This window comes from Patella vulgata, chromosome 3 (genome assembly GCF_932274485.2).
Source record: "Patella vulgata chromosome 3, xgPatVulg1.2, whole genome shotgun sequence".
In the NCBI taxonomy this organism is placed as follows: domain Eukaryota; kingdom Metazoa; phylum Mollusca; class Gastropoda; family Patellidae; genus Patella; species Patella vulgata.
The window spans coordinates 13,723,278-13,735,676 of NC_065881.2; the positions used below are offsets into that span (position 1 = coordinate 13,723,278).

Consider the following 12,399-nt stretch of genomic DNA (forward strand, 5'->3'; position numbering starts at 1 on the left):
TAAAGTAAACAGGTTTAGATAAATACAAATTTTAAAAGGAAATGTTTGGGGGACTTGTTCCATCTTGTATTATAATGTAAACTCGTTGTTATAAAGTGCGTGCTTATCCCCACCACAGATTAGAAATGGGGTATAAAATTTTACTTTTGATGTCTGCACCAATAAAGACATGCATATTATGCATTATTCTATAAAGCGAAAATTTTCCCCGACAGCTTTTCGTCTAATTCCAACTGTCTAATAGCCTTTTCGTTAACTTGATTTAAACGAAAGTCGATCATAATTATCTATAATGTACACAGAACGAGAAGATTTCTGGTCAATGTAATATGAATAAAGATTAGATAGATTTTTTTTTACCTGCATGGTTGTGAACTATTTCGTGGGTTCAGGTACCCACATGTTGAAGATGTCAGATAATCTTGAACTACAGAACTATTACATAAATCTGGTCCATTAATATCACGTACTGTAGACAATATGCCTCCTTGGTAACCTGTATATAATATACATGTATATAAAATGGGGTTTAACATCCACGCAACTTGGTCATTATCAGACTACAATTTCCCGAATTTCTTGAGCAGTTGGAGAAGACAAAATGACATGCTAGTTCTGCTTTGAGTCATTTCTCTACGAACCCTACATCGAAATGTAATCCTACAAATCCCAGAACACAAAGTACCAGAGTGGTGATGGATTGGGGGAGTGGTCGTCTCTCCGAGCTTATGTGAGGGCGGGGGATCAATATCCTCTGGGCTCCGACCTATGATATCCGTTTTTTTAAAAATAATAACAGTTGCAGTACTCTTCATTGAATTCACAACTGTCAAGTGTTCTTTTACATGTACAGGAATAGGTAGGCCACGGGTTGTCCGTCCAGGCACGTTGTTCTGCATCACTGACAAGAATAACCAAGCTTGGAAAATTTCGAAGAACTTTCAAGGCTAACATCGGCATCGTAACCGGGAATTACTGGTTTGTAGTTGGGTCGTGCCTTACTTTGTGAACTATACTGAGTGTATAATATGGAATGAGTTAAGAATCGACGAGAGACCAGACAATATCCGTTGCAACTCCAAGCCCACTGACAGATTGCAACACTAAAACAATCTTAAGTCATCAAAATGATCTTGAGCGAGTTTTATCTTTGGTATCCCCCTTGCACTATGTTCACCCAAAATAATGTCTTACCTTGACATGATTTTGTATCAAATCCGAACGTAGCCATCATAAAGGATTGGTTGTCTATCGCTAATTGATTTATCCTAGCTACTGAGCACATGGACCATCTAGCCTGTGTGATGATATGGCTACATTGGATCAATTCGGAATACAAACTGAAAACAAACGATTGAAATCAATGAACATAACGTAGATTTGATAAATCATCCAGTTTATAGTATTATTGTGAGTGTCGTTTGCGTGTTTGTGTCTTTGGGTGTTGTCCCGAGGCTCAGATTTGAGATATAAGAGCATGGCTAAATCTATTTGTTAAGGCCAGCTGAATTTTTCTCCAGGTCGCTGAGGTGTAAATAAGTTTAGGGCGCGTGATTGTTGACGAGATTGTAGGTTAGGGTTAGGGTTAGGTTTAAACATTGAGGCTAGGTCCAGGGTTAGGGTTAGGGTTGGGATTAGCGCTTGCCCTGTTTGACCAAACTTGAAGTTGGCCTTATCAAATAGATCTAACCATAAGAGCACATGGACTGGGGAGTGACCTAAACCTGGTGGCGTTTCACCAAAACAAAAACGGCGCGGCAATGCTTGTTTGTTTGTGGTTATTTTACCGAATGTAATAGAAAAAAATGTCGGAGAATGTCTCGAATATCACCAATCACATGACTCCGACTTACCCGCATTTATCCCGAGTCGTGGTATTAAAGGCCGAGATGGTTTCTGCACAATATTGGCCAGCCAAAGAGGTGATCATATCCCACGTACAGGTAGTGGGATAAGATGGCGTCGTCATGGATGGCATTGTTGTATTATCTGCAAAAATAAATAAATATAAAATACATGTACTACAAAACAAAACAAAACAAAACAAACAAAATAAAAATTGAAATGAAATGAAGTGAATTAAAATATATATATAATACATGATATATTATTTAAATAAAGATTGAACTGTATTTCAAAATACAAATAACAAACCTGTTATTCGACAGTTTGTGAAGTTTAATGATGGATACAGTGATGTTATGGCAGGTGCGTTGTTTATCAGAATTTGGGTTACATGTCTTCCAGAACAAGAAATCATGGACGATTTTAAACTATTGATAGCACAATCAACTACAAAGCTCATAAACCTGAAAAAATACAATGACATTTTACACTGTAATTCTCACAATTATAAATGTCAGGCAAGCCTATCTAAAAGACGAAAATAAAGACGAAAAAAGGACAAAAAATATAAATCCGAGTAAGAGCTAATAACCGCTCTTTACTAATTCAGACACGCGTATCTTAAAATCCAAGGTTATACGGTTTGTTACTGTGGATCGCCTGTGCGTTACCGACTACCCGGACGTCTTTGTTAATAAACCGTCACTAATCTGAGCCTCAGATTACAAATTCCGCTTTGAGGAAATTCCAAATACCGAAAATGATTACCTACTTATGTCCATATTCACGATTTTATCAAGTGTCAATGCCCATGCTTTTATTATATAACGTTATGGAAGTATCATAAATCCTGCCTAACGGTCGCCATATTGGATTTCACAATGGCTAGCATTTTTAATCAATTAGAGCTAGAAATTATTTTCGGTTTCTATAATACTTTTCCCCAAGAAATAGCAAGCAAACTCCCGAGAATAACTGAAACATGAAACTTACTGACAGGTCATTTCTTTGTTTGAATTGGGTGGTATGGAAGCCGACTTTAGACAAGCTGCTGATTGGATATATTTCAACATGACATAATCGTTATGACATATAGACATATTAGCATTTGATGATTTCGCAAGTTGATCTGTAAATAAATACAAAAAACAAATTTATGAAAAATGACAGGAAACAGATGATACATGATAATTAACTTACACGTATTAAAGGGCGTATGGCTCTATTTTCCGGAACCATAAATGGGTCTAAAATCACAGATCAATGTAATATGAATGTACATAAAGTGATTTATATTCAATTTATCAAAAGTATTAGTGTAATTTCTAATCAATTAGGCTCTGTGAAATACATGAACAGACCAATTTGTACGAAAGCCCTTTACATCTGCTTAGTCCATTCTACACGTTTTACTTTTTAAATTATTATTTTGTTGTTTGTAAATCAGAAATTACTAATCACTTCAGCATTGTGTTATTTGATATGTTTTTCATTGTTGATTACAAATGTCACCCGAAACCACAGAATACACAACTCCTGTACTGATTATAAAATGTTCACTGTGGCTTGAATATTGGATATTAGGATCCCATATTTTCACGGCAAGAGTTCCGTTAAGTGACAACCTAACGACTGACGTTGCCCACCCCTCATAATGATGGTCCTAATTACTGACCTAGTGAACATATACAGAGAGAGAGAGAGAGAGAGAGAGAGAGAGAGAGAGAGAGAGAGAGAGACTAGGTAATTTCGAGTCTAACATATGGTTCAATTTTATTTCAAAAATTCGCTTGCGCGTAGGGGTCTTTGGCAGTGGGAGGAAACTGGAGGACCCGGAAAAAAACCACAAGGTTGAACAGGCAACCTACTCCTTGTCACGTACAACCGGGAAATCGAAACCACGCCAGTTGAATCAATGGCAGACCTTATGATACATCGCGCATGCGCAAACCATTAGGCCATCCATCACCCCCGCCCCACGACAGTTACAATAATTTCTAAATAGGCAACGTGAGGATAAAAAACAACTGATAAAAGCATACCTTCACAAACACTGAAGTTCATTGTTGTCAGATTGTTCTTCAATAGATTATTAGCTACTTCTGCACTTAGACTATTTGGTGAACATTGTATCCCTTTGTATGATAGATATCTACTCATACACGTCAACCCTCCAACGTATAATCTGTAATAAAACACACAAAACATTCAATATATAATAAAACATTTAACCAAAACCAACTTCCAAAATGATGGAGATAAGCCTTAACGAAAACTTCAAGAAGTATGAAAACCCGAACCGCCAACAACTCTCTGTAATAAACTTCCAAAATAACGGCGATAAGCTTAACCGGAAATTTCAGGAAATATGAAAACCCAAACCACCAACCAGCTTTCTGTAATAAACTTCCAAAATGACGGCGATAAGCCTAACCGGAAATTTCAGGAAATATGAAAACCCAAACCACCAACCAGCTCTCTGTAATAAACTTCCAAAATGACGGCGATAAGCCTAACCGGAAATTTCAGGAAATATGAAAACCCAAACCACCAACCAGCTCTCTGTAATAAACTTCCAAAATAACGGCGATAAGCTTAACCGGAAATTTCAGGAAATATGAAACCCCAAACCACCAACCAGCTCTCTGTAATAAACTTCCAAAATGACGGCGATAAGCCTAACCGGAAATTTCAAGAAGTATGAAAACCCGAACCGCCAACCATCTCTCTCGCGCAGAACCCATACACATGTGTCATCAATACTCAAAGGGAGGAAAATGTACTCAAGTTGAGTTTCACTTTACTTCTGTGAAAAGGTATTTGGTACTGTATACAATATGGTAGACCATTATCAAAATCAGACTGTTTACAAAGTTCAATTTTTATAAGCAAACGTGGTTTTGCCTATATCTGGTTTGTATATAGGACTGCTTCACAGTTTTTTATGCGAGGTACAATGGCTGGCAACCGTGTTTAGCTTAGAGATCATGTTTTATACTTACAGACAGGTATCTGTTAGATTCAGAACGGTATAATTCAAACTCCCCATAAAAGTTAAACAACCCAACATTTCACTATTCCTGGTAACAGCATCTGAACAAGGCACCTCATCTGTAATTAAAATACCAAATATATTTTGCAAGTAATTCTCTATTTCCATCGGCGAGAGATAACTAAATCGATAGCATTAAATGAAATAAAAATGGTATTTAAATGGCGTACTTTGCTGCATTCGCTCGGCTATTGAAGTCGGGCGTAAGCCATGCAGTGTGCCGATCTCAATCGCACATCCAACCAAGGCAAAACCCAACCCGTAAACCACCAGTTTGTGCTTGACGTGTTTCATACTAGTTTTATTAATACCCCGACGCATCTTATTATCTATTTACAAACGTTTGGAGTCCACAAAAGTACGACCTTATAGCCTCATAAAAAGACTTATACAACCGAGGTCACGAGGTGATCTTTCCCAGTGTTAAAAAAGGGATTTCGCGAATCAGTTTGATCAGATATCATGTCAAATCTAAATATAAAGGCGACCTGCAGGTTTCGTCAAAGTCACGAAATGTAAACGGGCTAGGGCACGTGATTGCTGGCGTGGGTTGTGGGTTAGGGTTACGAAAAGCGTTAGGCCTAGGTTTTGGGTTAGGGTAAGGGCTAGCCTTGTTTAAGGAAGGGTACTAAGAAAGATGTGGATTTAAAAAAAATATAATAAATTAATTTTTGATTAAAATAAATAACAAACCTGGTATTGGACAGTCTGTAAAGTTTATTTGTGGAAACACTGAAGTAATGACGTCTGTGTTGTTGACGATAATTTGAGCTACATCTCTTTCTGAACAATATATCATGGACGGTATTAAACTTTTGGCAGCACAATCAACTACAGAATTCATAAACCTGACAAAAAGACGAGAACACTTTAATTATCACAATCAACTACAGAATTCATAAACCTGGTGATATAATAGAAAATAGGGAGAGAGAGAGAGAGAGAGAGAGAGAGAGAGAGAGAGAGAGTAACGTCCACTCGAAACACAAGACACATTGTGCCATATAACAAACAACATTAACTTGTGACTAAATGAAATGAGAGAGAAATGGGGTTTAACGTCAACTCGACACAAATTAGGTCATTTCGGGACTAACATATGGTTCAATTTTAATTCAATAATTCGCTTGCGCGTAGGGGTCTTTAGCTGGAACACCCGGAGAAAACCCACGAGGTTGGAGGCGAACCTACTCCTTGTTACGTACAACTGTGGAATCTAAACCACGCCAGTTGACTCAATGACAGACATTCGCCCCTCCCCCCCCCCCACTCGACGCACGCCCCCTTAAAGAGATGAGATTCCCATGAAATTGTTTATCCAGCATTTTCTCAGAAATAACCAAAACAAGAAAACAACACGAAACTTACTGACAAGTTGGATTTGGTGGTATATTTTCTGACTGTAGACAAGCTGCATGGATAAATTTCAACATGGTGTAATCGTTATTACACATAGTGGCACGAACGCTTGATGGACCAGGAAGTTGAGCTGTAAATCAATTTATTTAATTATTAACACATTTAAATTGGATATAAGACAATTATTTGTGAGAGAATCGAAACAGATTAAACAAAATATAATAATAAAAAAAATCCAAACAGACGATTAAGAGAATCAGTTTCTCAATTTGCCAATGTATGAAATGAAATGGGGTTTAACGTCCTATTGTTCTGCTCTGACTGGGCATACCGCCATGCAGTGAGCTATGAGGGAAATTGTGCCTAATCTTATATCGATTTCTAACAGCCAAGAGATCTTTTACGTGCACGCCAATGTGTAAACGGGGCCTCGGTTTTCGTCCAAACCGGACGAGTAGACAACTGTCCTTGTTAGCCCCCATCCCCCCGACTTGCACCACTGAAAAGGGAAACGCACGTGGGAAAAGCCAATATATGAATATACTGCACAACAAAGAACGAGATGGAGAAAAATGGGGTTTAACGTCAACTCGATACAAACTAGATCATTTCGGGACAAACATATTGTTCAATTTTATTTTAATAATTCGCTTTCGCGTAAGGGTCGTTAGCAGTTGGAGGAAACCTGATGACCTGGAGGAAACCCACGGAGGTAGACAAGCGACCCTACTTCTTGTCACGACCACACTATCAATATACATACCTTTACAAACATTGAAGTCCAATTGTGAGAGATTATAATTCAGTAGCATGTTCGCTACTACAGGACTGAGACTAGGCGGTGAACATCTTAGACCTTGATTTGACAGGTATCTAGTCATACACTTCAAACCTTCACCATATAATCTATATCATAAAATTATAAATATAATATTTAAAGAAGCCAAGTCTCTAACGCAATAGCATCCAAAGTCTTCGACATTAAAAACGCGAATTTTCTGTCAATTCAAATTAATATTGGTGATGTGATCATACCAGCAAAAGATTGACTTCTGATATCCAATATTTAAGACAAAAAAAACCATTTTACCATTGATACATAATGCGTTTCAGCGCCATTTGTAACAAGGGACTCGAGGAACGAGGCTAGACATATCCCACAAATCATGTCAAACGGCTACGTCATGTTCTTATCTAGAGAGCATGCGCATTAAATGCTATCGGTTAACGATTTGCTCCTTTAACAAAATGCACTTCAAGCCTTCGCCATATAATTAGAAGACTGTACATAAGGCGCCTGTCGCAGAAATTGTCAAACACTGCAAATTATCACATCATTTTTTTTATTATACGTTGTGTGATAATTTACGTCTCACAATGTCTGTTATAGATACACAAAATACGTCATGTATAAAAATATACATTATGGAAGATTAGATGAAGAACTGGCAGTTCGCACTATAATAGTTAAAAACTAGATAATGTAAAGGAAATACGCTAAAAATTTCAGTCAAACTGCTTCACTCTAAGCCGAGAAAACTAATTCTTAAAACCATTGTAGCCTCGATTGTCATTGTTACCACTGTCACGAGAATTAACATAGTCTTGATTATCCAGTCTTGCGTTTAATCATCAATGAGCGTTGAACAGCAGATCGGATTCAAATAGGACACATAAGATGGTATCGAGAGTTGATTATTGTCTTGTCATGTTAATAACTGTCTAATTAATAGTTTATATAAAATTTAAGACCTACAGAAAGAACTGCGACGTGCAGATTCAGCTCTTGCGTAATGGATGCTTATAACGTTGGCTTGAAAAAACGGAGTAGATAAGTCATAGTCACAATTATAGTTCATCTTTTTGTAAATAAAAAGGGGACAGATGATATCAAATATCATCATAGTTAGATTTCCCTAATATGGTTTTGTGTCAGCCAAATTTCTAGCGTGAAGTTCCGCTAGAAGGTTCTCCTTACAAAATAAACTATACATTTTTGCAAAGCTTCTAGGTTGGTTGTATGAAGGAATTGATCACAAATTTTATACGGGATCAATATCCGATAAAACTTGCATCACGGCATCCCCTGCATTATACTTACAAACATACATCTGTTAGATTCAGAACGGCGTAGTTCAACTTTTCCATGAAATTTAAACACATTAAAATATCATCATGTCTAGCCACAACACCCGCACAAAATGCTTCACCTGTAAGTAAAGTACAATATGGGTTCAATTTTAGAAATGGGGTTTAACGTCCACTCGACACACACTAAGCGTGTGATAAATATATGCGGGGTGGGGGTGGGGGCGCACCACACGAAAAGAATTTACACAACACAAACCCACGGACAGGCACCACAAACAGTAAGCGCACATATCAGATCCAGTGAACGTCTCCGTGAGCCATCCGTAAGTGTCAATTGTGATGTACAGTCGACAAAAACTACATGTAGGTCATTTCGGGACTAACACATGGTTCAATTTTATTTCAATAATTCGCTTGTGCGTATGGGTCTTTAGCAGTAGGAGGAAACCGGAGGACCCGGAGAAAAGTCACGAGATTGTCACGCACAACCGGGGAATCGAAACCACGCCATTTGACTCAGTGACAGATCTTATGATACAGCGCGCACGTGATAACCATTCGGCCATCCAACCCCGATCAACTTCAAAGACAGGGAAATTTAACTTACTATCGCATATTGAAGTCGTGTCATTGACTGTAAAGTTTTTCACCAAACCCGTTCTGCTGTTTATGGCTGTAACAATCCTTTCCTCCGTACAGTTAGCGCCAAACGTTCTAGTTATATTTCCTGCACATTTCAATAATGACGATGTTGTTGTTACACTGTAAATAAGGATTTTTCAATTAAGCAAATTACATTGTGAGGCGAGATTCTCTGTGGGTGGTGTCCCTTTACTATAACAGAATTACAAATCACATTTACGCATCTGATAATTTTTATCAGTATTTTTAATGTTTGGTGTTGCTACCCGACACGAATTCTATAATAGTTCCACAAGAAATGGGACTTAATATGATAACAGAATTGATTCTTGCGGTAAATGAACTAAATGCCATTTAACGTCATGCATTTCTGCATTAACCGATAGGCAGTGAGTTTTGGGGGCGTGGGTGTGGGTTGCGGACATGTTTATGGGTAACAGCTGATCTACCTACTTGGATTGCAACTTAGAAGAGTTCTCTTACGTGCCCATCAAAATGTAAACGGAACCTCGCACCATCCAACCGATTAGAAGCTCTCCCGTTTCAGTTCTCCTTCCTATACATCTGACGCAGGAAACCAAACTCGAAAAATGTTCTAGGACAACGCCGGGATCGAACCCAGGACCTCCTGGTTAGTGCGCTAGTGACAGCATACTAACTGAGCCGCCGTGGTTCGCACGCCTAGAATCTCTGATCTTTATGCCATATAGATATTCATTTCCAGTATAAATTTGGAGTTCTGCTTCACAGCACGTCCGACAGGCTAGGGAAAAATGTGCAAACTTGTCTCTCCAAAGAACGAGCCTAGCTTATAGGGGATTGAAATGAAATCGTCTTTAACGTCCCATTTTTTTGCTCGAACTGGGATATTGAAGACGGGCATACGTCATGCACTGTAAATTGAGGGACATTTTGGGCGGACAGGCCTACTTTTTTTTCGAATACCATCTGTCAGTGGCTTCTTTTCCGTGCACGTCAATGTGTGCACCTTACCACGCTTTTTTTTTCGTTCCACTCGAACGACTATATTTTGCCCCCTGTCAGACCTTCTGTCCTGCGTCACTGACAAGTGCCAACCACGTCGTCGGAGAATCCCGATTAGGTTTCTCGTCCAAAGCAAGTAAAGAAGATGTTATACATTACCCGCAGTCACTCTGTCCCTGGTTGGTTTGTAACATACATATATCAGATACAATGGTACCAGCTAATAAATCATTATCTTCACAAAGTTGTGGTATAGACGCGATCGACTTCATATAACCTGAAAATACATGTAACGGTTAAAAATTAAAAACATTATCTACACATATTTGTCCCGTGTAAAGGAGCCGTTGACAGTTAAAATTCGATATCAGATAGTAGGCCATACCGCCGCTGTCCGGGCAAAAATTCCTCCATAGTACACTGCAATGCGTGTGCCCGTTTTCATACGGAAAGATGACCAGTAGATTGGTGGATAATATGCATGCATGCTGGTGCGATTAAATATTACGGTTGGTGATTGACTAAAGGAAAGGGAAAGATGGCTGTATTTGATCTTTAACGGGTCGTTTTACATTACCTACCACGACAACTCAGAAGCTGAACAGGTCTCTTGGTATCGCCATAGAAAGATGAAACTGCAGCTAAACCATAAGCGCCATATCCCAACAGCATGTTGATTTGTTCTAATAATATAACAGATATATCATCCACTGAACATTTATTCGTATCACCATATCTCCTTTCTAAACATCGTACAGATTCTACAAACAGTCTGAAATAAACATCGTATAGATTCTACAAACAGTCTGAAATAAACATCGTACAAATTCTACAAATAGTCTAAAATAAATATCGTACAGAATCTACATACAGCCTGAAATAAACATCGTATAGATTCTACAAACAATCTGAAATAAATAGTGTACGGATTCTATAAACAGTCTAAAAGTACACTGTACAAATTCTACAGTCTGAAATAAACATCGAAGAGATTTTACAAACAGTCTAAAATATCGTAGAGATTGGTTGTAAAGATTTTACAGTAGGGTACAATAAGAATGGAGATTTTGTATATGGCAGACAGTCACTGGTTCGTGATCTTATCAGTCGTTGTCTTAATCGATAAATGTGCATAATCGATAAATAGTCAAGAATTATATGAATCATACCAATGAAATGAATTGAATAATTGGGTTCCATAAAGCTGGCCCCCTCTCCACCTTTCCATGTACGCGTTCCAGCGCTCGCTTTCGCCGGTTACATACAAACAGTCAATTATATTTGAGCGACCTTTTCGACGGCGAACATGCGCGCGAACACGTCGCGAAAGCCCGTACATGGAAAACGGGCCTTAGGATGAAAGACTTACCTGCAGAGAGATGAGTGTGGATTACTGCCATGGCGAAGTTGACGAATAGGTGTAAGGCAAGCGGTCATGTCTGCGATATAGTGTGTAGATTTCATACCATAGCAAGAGCCATTTATTACCTGTTCTTTCAGTTCTAGAAAACAGAGACAATTTCACAAAATAGTAGCATTTTATATACCAATATATTGAATGAAGTACCATGTAATCTATCCATACATTATATAAGGTACAATGTAATCTATCCATATAATAGATAAAGTACTATGTAATTTATCAATATATCAGACAAGATACCATGTGATCTAGCAATATATTAGTATACGGCACCATGTAATCTATCATACAGTAAATAAAGTACCATGGAATGTATCCATATAGTAGATAAAGTACAAATTCTATCTATCCATATAGTAGCATACGGTGCCATTTGTGTTGTGGTGGACGCTCTCTACCAGTTTAAAGTGAACGCCATAAATGATAATATATCAAATAATAAAGAATTATTTAAAAAAAAGAAAATCTAACATAATAAATACTCACGGTTACATGCTGGTGCAGCTGAACCAAACAATAGATCGAGGTTCTGGTCAACACCAGTAAGTATTTCAACATATTCACACTTTAATCCTAAACTCGCTAAACTAGAATTTATACAGGGTGACGCTTTCTGCATAGGCCTAAAATACACATTTTTTATAAACAATACTTTTATTCAGTCAATATCTGGTTTTGGATTGGGGAACAGGCTATGCATCTCTTCGATTAGATACATGTTGCTTTAGCTCGAAATGAACCTGGCGGATTTTATGTTCAACTGTGATAGGGAATAACATGCATGTCCCACATATGGACCTAGACCTAAGCCACGTGGAGCGCCATTTTCGAAGTCTCCTAATAACCTGGAAGGATTTTGTGTTAGAACATCATTCTGTATAGATCGATAATTCGGAGTAACATGACATTTTATATATTACTTGTGCCATACATGGGCCTAGATCTAAGCCACGCGAAACGCCATTTTCGGAGTGTCCTAATAACCGGTCTGGATTTGTGTTAG

At 38.1% G+C, this 12,399-nt stretch overlaps 1 protein-coding gene and 2 long non-coding RNA genes across 3 annotated transcripts in view; all 3 read right to left on the reverse strand.

Annotated features, from left to right (window-relative positions):
• Window positions 1-1,315, reverse strand: part of LOC126816140 (uncharacterized) — a 50,005-nt gene extending 48,690 nt beyond the window's left edge. The window contains exons 1-2 of the mRNA XM_056099694.1: window positions 1,195-1,315; window positions 361-496 (exon numbers count right to left, since the gene is read on the reverse strand). Coding sequence (XP_055955669.1) covers window positions 361-496; window positions 1,195-1,285 — 227 coding nt within the window. The 5' untranslated portion in view covers window positions 1,286-1,315. The remainder of the gene's footprint in view (window positions 1-360; window positions 497-1,194) is intronic.
• A 545-nt stretch (window positions 1,316-1,860) lies between these two features.
• LOC130012257 (uncharacterized) lies at window positions 1,861-5,673 on the reverse strand. The gene is made up of 6 exons (XR_008787648.1): window positions 5,591-5,673; window positions 4,848-4,956; window positions 3,888-4,030; window positions 2,839-2,974; window positions 2,155-2,309; window positions 1,861-1,989 (listed from the first exon to the last, which is right to left on the reverse strand). It is a non-coding gene; the product is annotated as an uncharacterized LOC130012257 (long non-coding RNA).
• A 4,475-nt stretch (window positions 5,674-10,148) lies between these two features.
• On the reverse strand, window positions 10,149-11,469 carry LOC130012258 (uncharacterized). Its single transcript, XR_008787649.1, has 3 exons — window positions 11,343-11,469; window positions 10,555-10,745; window positions 10,149-10,250 (listed from the first exon to the last, which is right to left on the reverse strand). It is a non-coding gene; the product is annotated as an uncharacterized LOC130012258 (long non-coding RNA).
• Between the last annotated feature and the right edge of the window lie 930 nt (window positions 11,470-12,399).